We start from the raw sequence: 16,307 nt of genomic DNA, 5'->3' as shown, positions 1-16,307 counted from the left end.
ATTCTCTAAGCCAGTGAGCAATTTCGCTTATCAAAGCAAGTTTGAGTTGGGTATCTTGCACCTTCAGCCAAATTATGTAATTTGCATTGTAGGTATACTAAGTAATACACTAATCAAAGCAGTCAAAAGGAATATCTCAATCTAAGTATCAAAGCCACTTTATCTTCCTCATCAAACTTGTTTCCCTTCCCTTTTTCACCAAATGAGATTTTCATCCATAGAAGATGAAATGAAATCTTGGGAGTCATTCTGGATCCTTCTTCCCAACTTCCATATCACCTTTTAGATCCCAAACCTCTTTCTTGTGCAAACACATATTGGGCAGTTGCAATGGACAAAACCTGATCTTCAAACCAGTCCCCTTCTCTTTTTCCCACAGCTAATGCCCTAGTTCATACAAATGGCCTTAACTTTCTTTGACCTTTTTGTACTCTAGTATCTACGCTGAAACACACTAGTGTTTTACCTAGTGACCCCATCTGTAAAATGGGGTCAATCATACCTATCCCACATAGGGAATTTGAAGATGAAGTATGAAAAACACCACAGTGGGCAGCCCGGGTGGCTCAGCGGTTTAGCGCACCTTTCAGCCCAGGATGTGATCCTTGAGACCTGGGATCAAGTACCACGTCGGGCTCCCTGCATGGAGCCTGCTTCTCCCTCTGACTGTGTCTCTGACTCTCTCTCTCTGTATCTCTCATGAATAAAAATCTTAAAAAAAAAAAAAAAAGAAAGAAAGAAAAACACCACAGTATTCAATTGTTAGTATTTCTTTTGAACTAAAAAAACTCTTATATGTGCTCATGGAGATTTTCATTGCTTTTATAGCAAAAACATGAACTGTGATGAAAAAAGGTTTTAAATGAATACGATTTATTTTTTTACTTCTCCAGGTAACCTATATGATTGCCTGCAGACATTTTGCAACATAACAAATTCTTAGCTCACACACACAAAACCTCACCCCCCAAAACCAAGCCTTCAATTCCCCCTCCTTGATTATTCTCTATTAGCAGATATATTAGGGACTGCCATGTATTTGAAAAGCATCACACACTATACTACATTCAGAATCAACTTTAAGAAAAATATGTTTATTTATTCATGAGAAACAGAGAGAGAGAGGGAGAGGCAGAGACACAGGTAGAGGGAGAAGCAGGCTCCATGCAGGGAGCCCGACGTGGGACTCTATCCTGGGACTCCAGGATCACACCCTGGGCTGAAGGTGGTGCTAAACTGCTGAGCCACTGGGGTTGCCCAAGAATCAACTTCTTTGTAACAAATCAACTACTAGAGCTTTGCTAAAATCTCTTTGGTGAATATTCAAAGGTATAAATTCATTTATTCATCAGAGAACATATGAGAGTTGATGTAGCTTATGGGTTATATACAAATACACATATTATTCCCCTTCCACTGTGTATTATTCTTTGGCTTGATACCCAATTTTCATAAAACATAAAAATAATGCATAAGAATCAAATATAACTTAAGACAGCTTATTCAGCCTCATCCATTAAAACACACACATACAAATTTTAAAGTAAAAGTAGGAACTTCTCTTCCTTATCCTTTTAGGGAATGTAGCCAACATATGAGCCTAACTATAAGCTCATTTGTGGGGTGTTTAAGCCAAAACAAACCTGAGTTGTTGACAGAAAAGGAAAATATAATCAAGCTCAAACTCATGATTTCCTTACATTTCTTTCCAACATGTATCTTCATTGCTTATTTAACGTTCAAACTTGAAAGAGGAAGATTGTATATTTAAATCTTAACAGTTACCTTAAAGGACTACTTTCCCTTACTGATTTTTTTTTTTTTTTTTAGATTTTATTTATTTATTCATTAGACACACAGAGAGAGGGAGAAGCAGGCTCCACGCAGGGAGCCCAATGTGGGACTCGATCTTGGGTCCCCAGGATCAGACCCTGGGCCAAAGGCAGGCACCAAATGCTGAGCCATCCAGGCTGCCCTCTTACTGATTTTCATACGTTCCACTACTAGCCACATTGTTTAGTACATTAATACATGAGCAGAATCAAGTATCACGTCCTGTGAAAACCCAGATTTCTGGCTCACGAACAAGGGATATAGAATTCATTTTCCAACAAAAAAGCAAAGCATGGGGGAAAGGGAGTAGTAGAGGGATCACAATATTAAAACTTCAGGTTTTAAAAGTTGCTTATTGGGGCAGCCCCAGTGGCTTAGCGGTTTGGTGCCACCTTCAGCCCGGGGCCTGATCCTGGAGACCAGGGATCAAGTCCCACCATCAGGCTCCCTGCATGGTGCCTGCTTCTCTCCCTCTGCCTGTGTCTCTGCCTCTCTCTCTCTAGCTGTGTCTCTATGAATAAATAAAATCTTAAAAAATAAAAGTTGCTTATTGGTAATGGTAATAAATTCAGGTCAGTGTCCCCTTCTGTTCTCAATGGTATTAAACTCAGGGGTCTTGCCACACTAAAACTTATCCAGGTATCTCAAAGATTCCAGGCCCTTTAGGAGAAAAAAAAAAAACAAAAACTTGTTTTATTTATTTAAAGGTTTTTAGACAGCACAAGCAGGGAGACCTGCAGGCCAGAGAGGGAGAAGCAGACTCCTTACTGAGCAGGGAACCCGACATGAGACTCCATCTCAGAACCCTGGGATCATAACCTGAGCCAAAAGCAGTTGTGTAACTGGCTGAGCCACCCAGGTGCCCTGAAAAACTTTAGTTTTAAATGCTGACCAACATTTTTGTAGGGGCATATGGTGCATATGGTTTTCTTTGATCCATAGGATCAGGCAAACTTTGTTACCTACACATTTCACTTCTTCAGAGGTATTGATGTCCATCTTGGGGTTAAAAAAAAAAATCAGAAATTTTCATAATAATATCTAACAAAATCTGTTAAAGACTTTACTATAAAAATGACAATGAAAAAAAAAGAAAAAAAAAAGAAGAAAAACAAACAAACAAAAAAAAAATGACAATGAAAATGAGGAAAATTTAAAAGACTATCCATACAATTTCAACTTCAGGATGGGAGAAATATATTTAAACAAGATAGGAAATCCAGAAGATGCAAAAACTGACAAGACTTGACCATATAAAAATTTTAAAAAGGTACAAAAGATACCATTTATGTCAAAATATAGACAATGGGAAAAAATATTTGCAACACAAAATTAAGTGTTAATATTCTTACTACAAGAACTCCTACCAATTAAAAATTTTTGTGAAGTTGGCGATTTATAGATGAGGAAACAGAAACAGTCATTAAGCATGAAAAGAAAGTTCAGAAAGATCACAGACCTGACAAATTAAAACATGAAACCATCAGACTGGCTAAGAAAAAAAAGATCAGTATTATTATAGTATATGTGAGTATATATGATAATGGTGACCAATGGGGAGAATAATCACTGCAAGCTTAACTTCAGTAATATATTGAAATTATCCATTTAAGGGCCACTATACATTTTATGTAAGAAGGTTCACTACATTAACAACAGCAAGAAAACTACAAATAACCTACCTACAGCAGTTGGTTAAATTGGGGAATCATCATAACAGCAGCCAGCTGTGCTACTGAAAAGATAAGGAAACAGATTTTGCCACTAGAACCTTGAGAAAGAACCAGTCCTGCGGATACCTTTTCAGGTCAGTGAGACAAATTAGAGTTCTGACCTCCAGAACCGATAATAAATGTGTTGTTTAAAGCCATTAAGCTTGATGCAATTTTTTACAATAAGAAACATACAACATAATAAAGGACAATACAAGTAATAGGAGGACAATATTGTTTCCAGAAATGCCCTTACTAAAGTTTAATATAGGGGCCATCAATTTCTGGTACAAACAGGGAGTTCAGTACCATCTATGAACCCACTGCTGAGAGCAATACTCAGTACATAAATGTAAATAATAAACAGCTTAGTATAGGTAAGATTTCCTTTTTTTAGTTTTCTAAATTGAGGTATAAATTGGTATATTACCTATCAGTTTCAGGTATACAACATGATTAAATATTTATATTGCAAAATGATTTCTCTGTAAGGATTTTGGAAAATTAGTAGAAATGTGTCCATCACAGCCGATCAGTCCTATCAGAGTAACTTTTTTCAGATGGCAGTTTCAACAAACTAGATTCTAAGTATTAAAATTTCAGTTTATTGGGATCCCTGGGTGGCGCAGCGGTTTGGCGCCTGCCTTTGGCCCAGGGCGCGATCCTGGAGACCCGGGATCGAATCCCACGTCGGGCTCCCAGTGCATGGAGCCTGTTTCTCCCTCTGCCTGTGTCTCTGCCTCTCTCTCTCACTGTGTGCCTATCATAAATAAATTAAAAAAAAATTGTAAAAAAAATAAAATTTCAGTTTATTGAAGCAGATTCCTCTCAGGCATCAAAGAAATTAATTCTCATTTTTGTGGAAATACATATTCTAATAAGTTTGAAACTGCTCAGCTCAAAAGATCTAAGATATGGATTCTAATGCTTTAGTGTTATTTATAAACATGAAGATGATTCAAAGGTGGTTCTACTCCGACTAGAAAGACAGTCAGATTTTAAAGAAAAGTCTAATCACATAAAGGAATATAAAACTATTTATTGACCACTGTTTACCAGTATTTACAATAAAGTAAACAATATACAGTTGGATAACATTCTGACTACAAAGTTATCGTTTTTCCTGGTTTCTGCTGAACCAGTAGTTCAAATACTGAGAAGATTGAGCCTACATGTTAGGAATGAGTTGGGGTGAAGAAAAAACATGCAGGTCAAAAATTTGGATTATAGAAGTCTGTCCACCCATTTATTCCAGCAGGTGCTAAATTGCAAAACATTTCTAACCACCTGGTTATGATCAGGTACCCATGAACGAAGTCTTAGACGCTCCATGAATCATGACCTTTTAGTCAATACAGCACAAGGGTTTTCAACTTCTTGAAAAGGAATGGTTCACTAGAAGGAACCTTTAAATATCATTTAACTAAGTTTTGCTTACCTAAAGTACACCAAAACTTGTCTAGTTTTGCCCTCTGGGTGGGGAGGTTGTTGGTGGTGATTAAAATTTTCCTTTCAAGGATCTTGCAAATAAACTTGCATTTATGTGACTGTAACTAGGGATATGGATTCTGATATGGCTGCTTTTAAATTGTCCAATTTAAACTCTCTACATTATATTTAAATTGTCCAATTAATTACAAAATTTGAAAGGTTAAGGCTTCAGGAAAAATTTCAATGTAACTTTAAGTGATTTATTTCTTAAGCTGCTGAAAATGATAGCATCCCAGAAACATGGCCTTATCCATGGTTATAAAATGCTGTTTTTGTTTTGGTGAATGTTTCAAAAATAACAAAAAGAAAAGAAAACCACTTATGTATGTACTTTTAAGTATACACACAAAAAGCCCTAAATAAACAAAAAACCCAGAATGGTCCTTAGGCATATAGGAGTTAAACACAAATTCTGACTGAGTAACAACTATGAAGATTTCCCCCAACATTTAGAAAAGGTGTTCTCTGATGCAGGGGGATAATATGCCATGGTCTCAAATATTCTTTTCTGATAAAGGAAACAACTACAGAAAGCTTTTATTTGTTCAAAGTAACCAGTGCTATAGATGCAAAAAACCCCAACAACTCCCCCAATACTACTTCAAAACAAACATATCAAACTTGATTTTCATTAGAATGTTATTTCTTCACACTAATAAACCAAAAAACAAAGACCCAGATTTTATATATATATATAAATATATATAAAAAGCAACGCAAACAATTATTGAGCTTCATCTTCTGGACAAGAATGCCAAGTTAGTCTCTCTTCATAAAATGCAATTACGATCTGAGGACACTTCATATTTGCCTCTTTTGCCAGCACCAAGTCTGCCTCATCTGAATCTTTCCTGTTGTGAGGAAAAAAAAAATGTTTAGTCAAAAGTCTCAATTGTTTTTGGTCAACTGAGAATGTTTCACTTAAAAAATAAAAAAATTATCATAATTTAATCAAAAGGTGCTTCAAGAAGGGTTATGTGATCCTTGTGGCTGTGTTCCAATAAAACTACATTATTCAGAACAGGCCAATCTTTGGTTTAAAAACGGAAACAGCAAAAAACTAGAATTATCTTTTCAGCTGATATTCTCTAATGATGAAAACTATGAAACCTTTTATAGAAAAGTCTTTACAAGTGTAAAAAGAAAATCTATTCTTACTTTTAAAAAAGGACAGCAATCATCTGTACACTTACCATTTCATGAGAAACATTAATTCTCCACTGCTGTCTGTGGCACCAATTATTCGTTCAGGATCAAGACCTCTGGCAAAGCCTCTTGGTTTATCAGCCTGATTAAAAGACATTAAGTGACTATTTACATAGGTGTTTCACGCATTTTCCATATTACAAACGAATAATAACAACTTTCAATTTGTTTTCATGAAATATAGCTTTCAAATGAAAGTGAAAAAGAAAGGACAGGACAAAGAACCCTTATTTAGAACTAAAACACACTGTAATTTCCATTAACCTTGCAAGAAAAAACAAATCCAGATATCTACAAATATTATGAATCTCAAGGCAAGAAAAATACCTTTCTTTATCCTAAAATATCAAAAGACAGAATTGGGTAGGCACACAAAGAATTAATCCCTTTATTTCTGCTAACTCATCAATAATGATAAATTCTTTAAAGTTAGTATTTCAAATCACTTTTAGGAATTAGTTTAAATTACCGTTTTTAAAAGCACACACAAAATACAATAGCAATAAATAAAAACTTCAAAACTCAGATTAATCAGTATTGTAATCAATGTGTATTATAAAAAACCTTAAAAAATACTTAGCATAAACCAGTGGTTCTAAATTTTGATGTCTGAGGAAACAAGGGGGGGTCCCTGAGACCTTTGATGGGTGTCTGTTCATCTGCAAGGTCCCCTCCTTTCATTTATCTTTGGCTTTAGATTATCTTCATTTGCCTTCACCAAACAATGTAAGACAGCAAATCAAATGCAGAAGTAGAACTCTTAAGCTAGACACTGAAAAGATTTGCAAAGATGCAAAATGCCACTCTTATTTTTCATGAAAAGTTATGAACATTCAATGCAATTTGTCATTCTTTACCAACTACACAGATATTTTAGAAATTTAATTTCTAGTAATTAGTATTGATGGTCATACACATATAAATAAAAGTTCTCTGGGATTCTCAGTAACACTCCAGAGTTTTGAAGGGGTTCTGAGACCAAAAAAGTTTGGGAACTGCTTAGATTAATAAATCTCTTCTCCCTACTAGACTTTTTATGTCAATATCCCAGGTTCTGGAGTCAGATTACCTGGGTTAGAATGAGGACTCTAACCTTTACTGTGTGGCTTTGGGCAAGTTAAGTTAATCTCTCTATGGTTTCAGGTTCATTACCTATAAAACAGGAATACTACTACTATTGGTCTCAAAGACACTTTATAGTACATAAAATGCACACTGCTGGGCACATTGTAAGGGTTCAATGTAGGGTAACTACTGTTATTAAATAGCACTTCTGTTGAATATATGGCTGACTTTCAATTTATGCATATGGATTCTTAACATTGTTACCTTTTCGCTTTGGCTGCTAAAGCATCCAGAACCAAATTTGTAGTCAACCTCTCTGCTTCTCATCTGGAAAATGGGGATAATACCTATAATCTTAGCAGACCTGCCATGAAGATTTAACAGATTATCTATAAACTACTTGACATCTACTTCAAATGATCAAATTTTAAATCCAAAGACCTTATCAATGAATCTGTATTTTAGGTTTAGTTCTCAATTCAGAATCAAGACCCTTTCCCAAATCGCCAGCAAACACGGTAAATACAATCTGTTTTGGAGTTGAGGGTATAAGCAAGGAGTTATGTGTTTTGCCCAAAGCCACGGAGACATTCATGAAGCAAAGACTGGATCAAAATACTCCTGTAGTGAATGAACCAGCTATCTCAACTCACACCACAAAAACATGAAAAAATTTCTATTACCAAAGATTATATATTTCAAAATAAAAATGTTGTTTGGCAATACTCTGACAACAAACAAAGAGCACATGTGAGAGTATGTTCTGTTGGTCAATGCCACTAGCAGTGCATAATCAGGATGTGCTATGTGGATTGTTTTTACTGTATTGTAAGGGATTGTAATGATCTAATCTTTGTGTTCATTGTGTTTAAGAAGGCCAATCCAGGATCACAGGAAATGGGTCTTATCAGGATTAAATCCATGAATCTACTCAAAATAACACTAGCACAACAATTTAAGTGGTTTAAGCGCTTACTGAACATTTCTATGATGTATGCTAGATCATGCCTATCCTTTTTGTCCTAAATATTAAACATTTTTAAAAAAACTTTTAAATGATTTTAAGACTATCTGAATTTTTAGAAGTATTTTAAACGTATTTTAATAGTCAAGCCATCAACCTTTTATAAAGTCAGTCTGCTGGGCAGTATTTTATACTTACAGCATCTCTTTTCTTCTTTGATTTGCTATCATCAGATTCGCTGTCAGATAAAGATTTTCTTTTTGTACCATCTTTTTCTTTACCAGCTTTTTGAGAATTAAGAAATGCTTCAATTAACTCTGGACAATCTAAATTTTCTTCAGGTTCCCAAGTATTGTCAGCACTGGGTTCAGTTTAAAAAAAAAAAATTCAATTAAATATGATTCATTGCCATCATCTACATTCATTTAAAATATATCTGAAATAAGTGCCATAATGGAGATGCTTACCATTTCCTCCCTAGCCCCATATTCTTTTGAGAGAATCTGCCTATACTTCCTGTATAAGACTCCAATAAGTCTGCAGTCTACTGTATTACTTCCAAGTTAACTGTACCTGACTCTAGCAAAATAATTGCAGCCAATATTTTTCCAAGTTACACAGACAACCCACTTCAGAATTTCTCTGCAAAGGCTTTTTAAAAGTGAGGATCCCCTATTCCCACCCTAAATTACTTTATCAGATCAGGTGGACTACGCCTCCAGTTGGGACCTCCAACACCCTGTCTGAAAACACAAAAATTCTCATGTGAGACAGTTATTTTCAATTTCTGCTGGTGCTGAAATTGGGCAGTGATAAAAAGCAGAGGCTGGCAACTGGAAAGTCAAATTCAGCTTTTGTATGTTGGATAAACTAAGAATGTTCTTTACATTTTTAATTGGTTGGGGAAAAAAAATCTCAAAATGATTAAAGGAAATTTGAATTTCAGGTCCCATAAACAAAATACCATTAGAACACAGCCATGCTCATTTGTTTAACATAGTGTGTACTGCTGCTTTTGTACCATGGTGCAGAGTTGAGTAATTGTGAGATCTTCAGCCCATAAAGCCTAAAGTATTAACTACATGATTATTTAAAGGAAAAGTTTGGCAACCCCTGATATAATGTTGAGATGACCATTTTCATGTGTTTTTCAGAAGGACCAGAAAGTAAACGAGTATCAATTCCTAAATATGAAAGTTAGGTAAGCCTACACTAGTGAGAAAAAGCACTTAAAAACAACAACAACAACTCTATGCCCAATGTGGAGCTCAAATTTGCGACCCCAAGATCAAGAATAGCATGCTTTATTGACTGAGCCATCCAGGTACCCCCTAGGCTTGCTACCTTTGTGTTGTGCTCTGATCAAAGTCTTCACAGAACAAGAAAGAATGAAATTAATCATTTTAGAGATGTTGAAAAAGAAAGATATTGTTAACTTCTGGTTATAACTCCGGTGTTTTGATAATGTGGAGACACTAAAACTGGCAAACCTGAAATCAGAGGATACAGGAGAACCTAAGAGTTGAAGTAGAGCCTCCATTTTATAGCGTTACTCTCACTATAGACTTGTGTATTACCTAACACATTGTAATGCACATAGCAGGTTCTATCATAACTAAATGGCCTTAAGTTTGGGAGAAAGGAGAAAAGGAGCTAAGTTTCTTAACATTTTGATGGGCTGGACAAAGACAAACAGCATTTAATGTCTCATGAGATTCCAAAACAAACAACAAAAAACCTATCATATGAAGGTAATCAATTCTTTGGAATACTGGTTAAATATAATTTTAAAATAGTTCAGACTTACTTTGTTCTGCTATCTGCAGGAAATTTTTCTAGTGGCAAACTATGAACTTACATACTTTCAAGCTCAACTAAGGACACTGGAAGTATAAAATAAATCTTTAATCTTCCACTCAACTTGTAATTCCCAAAATGCTATGGAGGCAGCAAGTAGTAGATAACAGATATTCGAAGCCTGATTATTTGACTAGCAGGCTCCCCCATCTTCACCATGCTCAGAAAACTATTTGTCTGTCTCTAGCTATCCATTTTCAGTATGTCACAGACCACAGAGCCTTGCTGTTTTATGGTATAAAGCAGAAGAATCCAAGTAGATTTAGCAATTTATAAAAGTTAAGACTAAGAATGGAATTTCTGCATGAGTTATTCACAATACTACTAACATAAAAAGTAGGAGAGCAATTAGTAACAAGGAACACATAAAAAGAACTAAGGAGCTTAAAAATGCCCCCATCACTTCCTAAAGAGATTAGGACACAGTAAACCTTAAGTACATAGTGTTAAGTCCTGAATGACAAGCACTTTTTTCTGACACCCATCAGTCTACTTTACGTATATATATCTGTAGCTTCAATATTTTTATTGCCCTCTGTATGTAAAAAAAATAAGATCAATACAATATTCTAATTAATACATAAAATGCATTACATAGTAAACTGCACTCCTGTAAATTTAACTCCAAGGCAATCAACTAATTTCAAATCTACTTGGTTACAATTACAGGCTAAATATGTGCCTGTTTTTTAAACAGATTTCAAATTACCCTGGATCAAAGATGTCTTTATATGTAAACCAATCTATGAAGAAACTGATTTTTAAAACCTGACTAAAAGCAAATTTTAAATGTCAGTGCGTGTAGTTAAACATAGTAAGAGCACCAGGTTTCTTACTCTGTAAATCCCTTCCACTTCAGGAAATACTCCACCTTCCCATTCACTACACGGCGGTCCAGTACTTTTTCCACCACAAATTCTTCAGGCTCCGCCTCTTCTACTTTTTTACTCTTTCCATTCTGTTTCTTTCCCATTTTTTGCTAAAATAAAACAAAAGAGAGATTTAAGAAACATTTTCTTTTTAAGCTTTTAAGTACATTTTTAAGGCTAAATCATTTACTTTATTGTTACGTTTGACATCTATAATTTTTACTTCTATATCCCAGGGCAGACACATTCTGAAAAGATAAAAGTCAACAGATAATAAAAAGGAATATTTAATTCCATTTTAGTTCACACCTATCGCCCACCCCCTTCGCTGAAATAATACAATAAAAAACAAGATCTAAAAAATACTGTTATTTTTTCTAAATTAATGTCTTATCTGTGTACAAAACCACATGTACTTGAGTTTGCACTCATTTTAATTACAACACAACAACAAACAAGTAGAAGGTATTAGAGAATGATACAATGAGAGTAATTATTAATGATAGGGCTTATTTAGTGAACCACAGTTCCATTAAAACTACAGCCCCAAACATTAATAACCCCCTTTCTCAGTATAAACACCAATGTTAAAAGTCTCGATTATACAGAAAGAGGTTAAGTGCAGAATGAAAACACAGTTCAGAATCCTGAGACCAACTGCAGAGTCAACTAAGGAGACCATGAATAGGTTAAAATGGACACTACTATTGTTCCATAATTTCTGTATAGATCACATGGAACAAAGTTATACTGTCTCTTGAAGAGGCCAAAATACGGGATCATTTTAATTCTCTAATGTGAATATCCTTCTTTGTCAAGAGTCTAAATTTTGTAAATTCAGTTTAAACCAGTTTTTTGGTTATTTTTTCTTTTTGTGTAACACTGTAAGAAAAGCCAAAAGACCAAGCTAAAACCATGACTTTCCACTAAGTCATGAAAACTGAAAGCAGATAAAACAAAAAACTGAAATTGTTAATTAGAAGAGACTAAAAGTGGAAAATCTCAAATGTTATTTTAATTTTAAAATAATTTCAGGAGTACTATTAAAAAAACAATTACCTAGTCATTAAAATCACCTCTCAATACAGCATACAAGCAGAAAAGCAACAATAGCAATACCTCAAGACTGCAGAAAGATATTATGTATTTCGAAGTGTATACTTATAAAAAATTAAAATTATCTAGAATTTAATGTAACCAAGCAAACATCTGATTTTGTTGGATATCATCTCCAAGTCAGGCCTTACAATTTTCTTTTTTTCTTGTAATTTTTATTAGTCAAGACACTTGGATATTGCAACCAGTCAGAGCTTTTGCTTCTATACAGTACAAGGAATGGTACCAAGAGAAAAGAAAAACTGTGGCACATGAAAACCTATTAGATACTGATCCTAAACGATAAACTAGCTCTGCTCATGAAGGTAAGAGATTAATAAAGACGGTAACAAAAACACAGAAAGTGAAAACAAACACCAATAAGATAAAAAAAAAAAAAAAAAAAAACCCCTTGGCACAAAAAACGAAGGATTTGCTGTCACACTCATAAGCTAAGTTACAACTACTCACCCTTTTCTTTTCAAAAGAAAACTCACCTACTTTCCCATCTAAATTAACACATCTCATCTCTCAAAATGAAAAGTTAGATTAAGAAAAACTTTGAAAATTGTCAAATTATAATCTTTAACAAAGAATATAACAGACACTGAGGACTATCAGAACTGTTTGCCAAAGCAAAAGCAGCATCTATGTTTGCTTTCTGTATCTCTATTCATCCTCAATCCTCAAAGCCTCAGGGACAGCTAATTCCTTCTCCTTCCAATACCTGAAGAACACAGGTAACCATAGAGCCAATTCAATTATCTATCTACACTCTGGTTTACCACTTATGGAATTTGAAGGACAGTTCAATCCTGAGGGGGCACAGAAAATACTTTGTGTTTTCCACTGATGCTTTGATGGGAATCGTTTGTGCCACAGACTCTGTATTTCTTATTTCAATGTTTCCCAAGATATTTGAGTTACACGTGCAACCTAAACCTAATGATAGCAAAAATTAAAAACCAGTGTTTTTTGTGTGAAACTCAAGGGGAGAATATACAAACCCAAATCAAAGGTTTTGCTCTATGTAGATAGTAAGACTCACCTTTAACAGGATTGCAATTATTAATGAAATGTGTTAAAATCACTGTGAGAACCATTAACTTTGGAATTTCGTGATTTTTATGTGACTCTTTCACAGTGTTTTAAAAAAGTCTGAACTTGATGGCTGAACATACAAAGGTCTTTCCACATTCATGGAACTTTTAATGAAGTGCAAAAATGCAAACTTGTGGTTTAAGAAAGTGGAGAGAAAAAATTGCTCAAAATATCCAGATCTAGTCCTCTCTTCTTCCTGGACATGTATCTGATTTTGTTTACTTTGTATTTTAAAAAATTGCAACGATTTGAATTTAAGGCATTTATGTATTTTAGAATAACCAAGTTTGAAATAGGACATGAGCAAAGTAATTCCAAAGATTGAATGACCTTTGTCCTAATCTAGGTGTCTAAGACACCTGTTCTTTAAATTTAGCAATACTGAAAATACTTTTCTCTAGAATTCAGTATAGGGTGATTTAGGGACCGTTATGCCAATGAGCAAAGGCTCTACAGCATTGTATGCCTATGCTTCTAATCGTTCTTCCATGTTGCAAAAGTTTATTTTTATTTCAAGACAAAAACACTCTAAAATTCATGGCGCTATCCTCTCAAGATTTGGTTTCTTTAAAAGGATTAAGACACTATTAAGCCAAGGCAGTATCTCTAAGTAATGGTTTCATTTTTGCCTCTAACTCTCCTTATTACAACACTGGGGTGGGGAGGGGGTGGGGGGAAGGGGACTGGGAAATACATGTGGATGTAAATATCTCAACCACAGAGATGCAAAGTTATAATTTTAGAAAAAAATTGGAGTTAGATCCTTACATATTTTAGGTTTTAATTAACTTACCAATGTAGTTTTATTGGAGGCCATTTTTTATTGCAGACTTGAAGAGCTATTACTAGAAAAATGCATGACAGTTAAAAAGAAGTTTGCACGACAGAAAAAAGGTAGCTAAACACAAGTTTTGTTTGGATTCCAACCCCCACCTATGTATCATATATCATAAAACTTGTACTCAAAATCCAGAGATGCAAATTTGAGTTCCTGCATTATTAGTAATCTATGCTTGCTGATACATCAGTGTTCTCATCAATCAGGTCTAGAAAACCTTATTGGGTACAATGGTTTCTGAGACAGTTTTACAAAAGGAAAAATAGCAAAAACATTGTTTCCAATCTAAATCCCACTTAAGTCATAGCCAGCATCTTAAAAAAAAAAAAAAAAAGGCCAAATAATTTGGTTCAAATTCGACATGATCACCCAATCACAACGACAAATTTTCGTGAATTTTCCCTCTAGACCTTTTAACAATCCAAAGAGGCGCCTATATAACCCCAACTTGGTTTCTTAAAAACCCTCTCCCTTTCTAATCACTAGTTTAAAAACTGAGAAAGGGGGAAAAAAAACAAACATTTTGAAATGCTTTAATCCCATTTCGTGCCACTTTTAAAAAACAAACCACCTCTTCTATCCGCGCCCCGTAAGCCCCACCCTGCTTAGCAAGGCCTGAACGCCCGGCCCCCGCCCCCCACCCGGGAGCGCGGGCCTCGTGGTCAGCCCATCCGCGGGGAGAAACAAAGGCCGCGGCCCGGGGGCTCAAGGGCACTGCACCACCGGGCCCGCGGTCTCCCCCACCCGGCCGCAGCCACGTAACGGAGCGGCCGCCGCAGCCCCGGGACAGCGGGCCGCGCTGATGCGGGGAACGCGCCGCGCTCGCAGGAGGCCCGAGTCGCCCGCCGACCCGCGGCCGCGGCGGGGAGGGCCCCTCAGCTTGATCGCCGATGGGGGAGGGGAAAGGGAAATGCGCTTTGTCTAGAAATACGGAGGCTGTCGCCGCGGCTCTCTGCCCTCCGAGGACGGTCTCGGTTCCCCCCTCCCCCCCACTAACTCCGGGCGCAGGCCCGGCGCCAGGCCCGCCGCGGGGTCTCCGCTCGCCTCCCCGCTGCTTCCCGCCGGCTCCCCACTCGGGGTCGGGCGGGGAAGGGCGGGAAGCAGGCAACTGGGTGCGGGGGAATCCCCGGGGCGCAGGTGGTGTTTTAAGCACCGCCACCGAGGGGACAGAGAGAGAAAGAAAGCCACCGACTTCACCGCCTCCGAGCTGCTCCGGGTCCCGGGTCTGCGGCGTCTCCGGCCCTGCGCGCCTCAAGCTCCAGCCACATCCGAGGGGGAGGGGGCTGGGGCGCTGCGCGGCGGGCAGCCGCTGGAGGGAGGGGGGAGGGGAGGCGGTGGTGGCACCGCCCACGCCGGGCGGCCGCGAGGGGCGGGGCGGGCGGGCGCGCGCGCCCGGCGGGGGGAGGGGCCGCGCGCCGCGCCCGCCGGGAACCCGAGCCCGGGGGCAGGTGGGAGGAGGCGGCGGCGGCGGCGGCGCGGCACTTACCGTTCGCGGCGTGGCGCCGGGTGGTCCCCGGAGGGGAGGGAGAGGAAAGCAGAGGCGAGGACGGTGGCCGATCTTCCAGACGGAGGCGTCTCCGTTTGGCAGCAGCAGCGCCTGGCGCCAAAACCGGGCTCCGCCCACTTCCTCGCCCCCAGAAGCGGGTGCCTCCGAACGCTAGGGGTGAGGGAGTGAAGGCAAACTGGGGCGGGGGCAGCCGGGAGCTGAGGAGGAGAGGCCCCCTCGCGCCACCCTCTCCAGAGACCTCTCCCGAACCGAAGGGGTCTACTCCCAGGGACGTTGGCCGGGGTCAGCTCGGCGGAGCGTGAAGTACGACGTGTTGACTAGAAGTCGCTTCGGGTGTTTCCGGAAGGGGCCGAGTCAGTCCTCAGCGCGGGGCGGGGGGGGGGCGGTTAGGGGAGGAAAGTCCCCGGAGGGAGGCTACAAAGATTATTCTGGCGGGAGGCCGGGGGGCGGGGAGCGGCGCGGATTCTCGGAGGCTTTACAGTAGGGACCACCCCCCGGGTTGAGGGGGGCAGGACTTTAGGGCCGTGCGTTAGGCTCCTCCCGGCAGCGTTAATTTCAAACTGCGCGACCGTTTCTCACCTGCCCTGCGCTAAGGCGGGGGCTGGCTCCAATTCCCTGAAAGAAAAATACGCAGCACTCGAGCCTTCCGCGATTCACGGAGGGCACTTGCGCAAGTGACGTCAAGCACCGCTACTGGCTGCCGGGGGGGGAGGAGTACGTAGCTGGCGTAAGGAGGGCGTAGAGCGTTCCCGCCATTGGCGGCGGTTAG

General features: G+C 38.6%; 1 protein-coding gene across 4 annotated transcripts; it reads right to left on the bottom strand.

Moving 5' to 3' along the window:
• Nucleotides 1-4,564: 4,564 nt before the first annotated feature.
• CBX3 (chromobox 3) lies at nt 4,565-16,163 on the bottom strand. Of its 4 annotated transcripts, none has more exons than XM_041727358.1 (7): nt 15,518-16,162; nt 13,987-14,038; nt 10,965-11,107; nt 8,470-8,632; nt 7,572-7,634; nt 6,230-6,324; nt 4,565-5,887 (listed from the first exon to the last, which is right to left on the bottom strand). In XM_041727358.1, exons 2-7 carry the CDS (start codon nt 14,008-14,010, stop codon nt 5,761-5,763), a joined length of 615 nt encoding a protein of 204 aa, XP_041583292.1. In that variant the 5' UTR covers nt 14,011-14,038; nt 15,518-16,162; the 3' UTR covers nt 4,565-5,760. The 4 variants fall into 4 exon arrangements, with proteins under 4 accessions (XP_041583292.1, XP_041583291.1, XP_041583295.1 ...); XM_041727357.1 differs by lacking the exon at nt 15,518-16,162 and adding an exon at nt 15,224-15,373; XM_041727361.1 differs by lacking the exon at nt 13,987-14,038 and having other exon boundaries at nt 15,518-16,163.
• Between the last annotated feature and the right edge of the window lie 144 nt (nt 16,164-16,307).

Source organism: Vulpes lagopus, chromosome 13 (genome assembly GCF_018345385.1).
Source record: "Vulpes lagopus strain Blue_001 chromosome 13, ASM1834538v1, whole genome shotgun sequence".
In the NCBI taxonomy this organism is placed as follows: domain Eukaryota; kingdom Metazoa; phylum Chordata; class Mammalia; order Carnivora; family Canidae; genus Vulpes; species Vulpes lagopus.
Note: the sequence above shows the minus strand (reverse complement) of the source record. Positions and strands in the feature narration are given on the sequence as shown.

Bases quoted from the DNA above. Each gene is read 5' to 3' on its own strand.
- CBX3 (XM_041727358.1), bottom strand. From the start codon at position 14,010: ATGGCCTCCAATAAAACTACATTG. The intron at 7,635-8,469 runs GTAAGTATAAAA...CCCATTTTCCAG, and splicing joins CAAAGAAGAAAAGAGATGCT to ATGAGAAGCAGAGAGGTTGA. The intron at 5,888-6,229 runs GTAAGTGTACAG...TCCTCACAACAG, and splicing joins TTAATGTTTCTCATGAAATG to GAAAGATTCAGATGAGGCAG.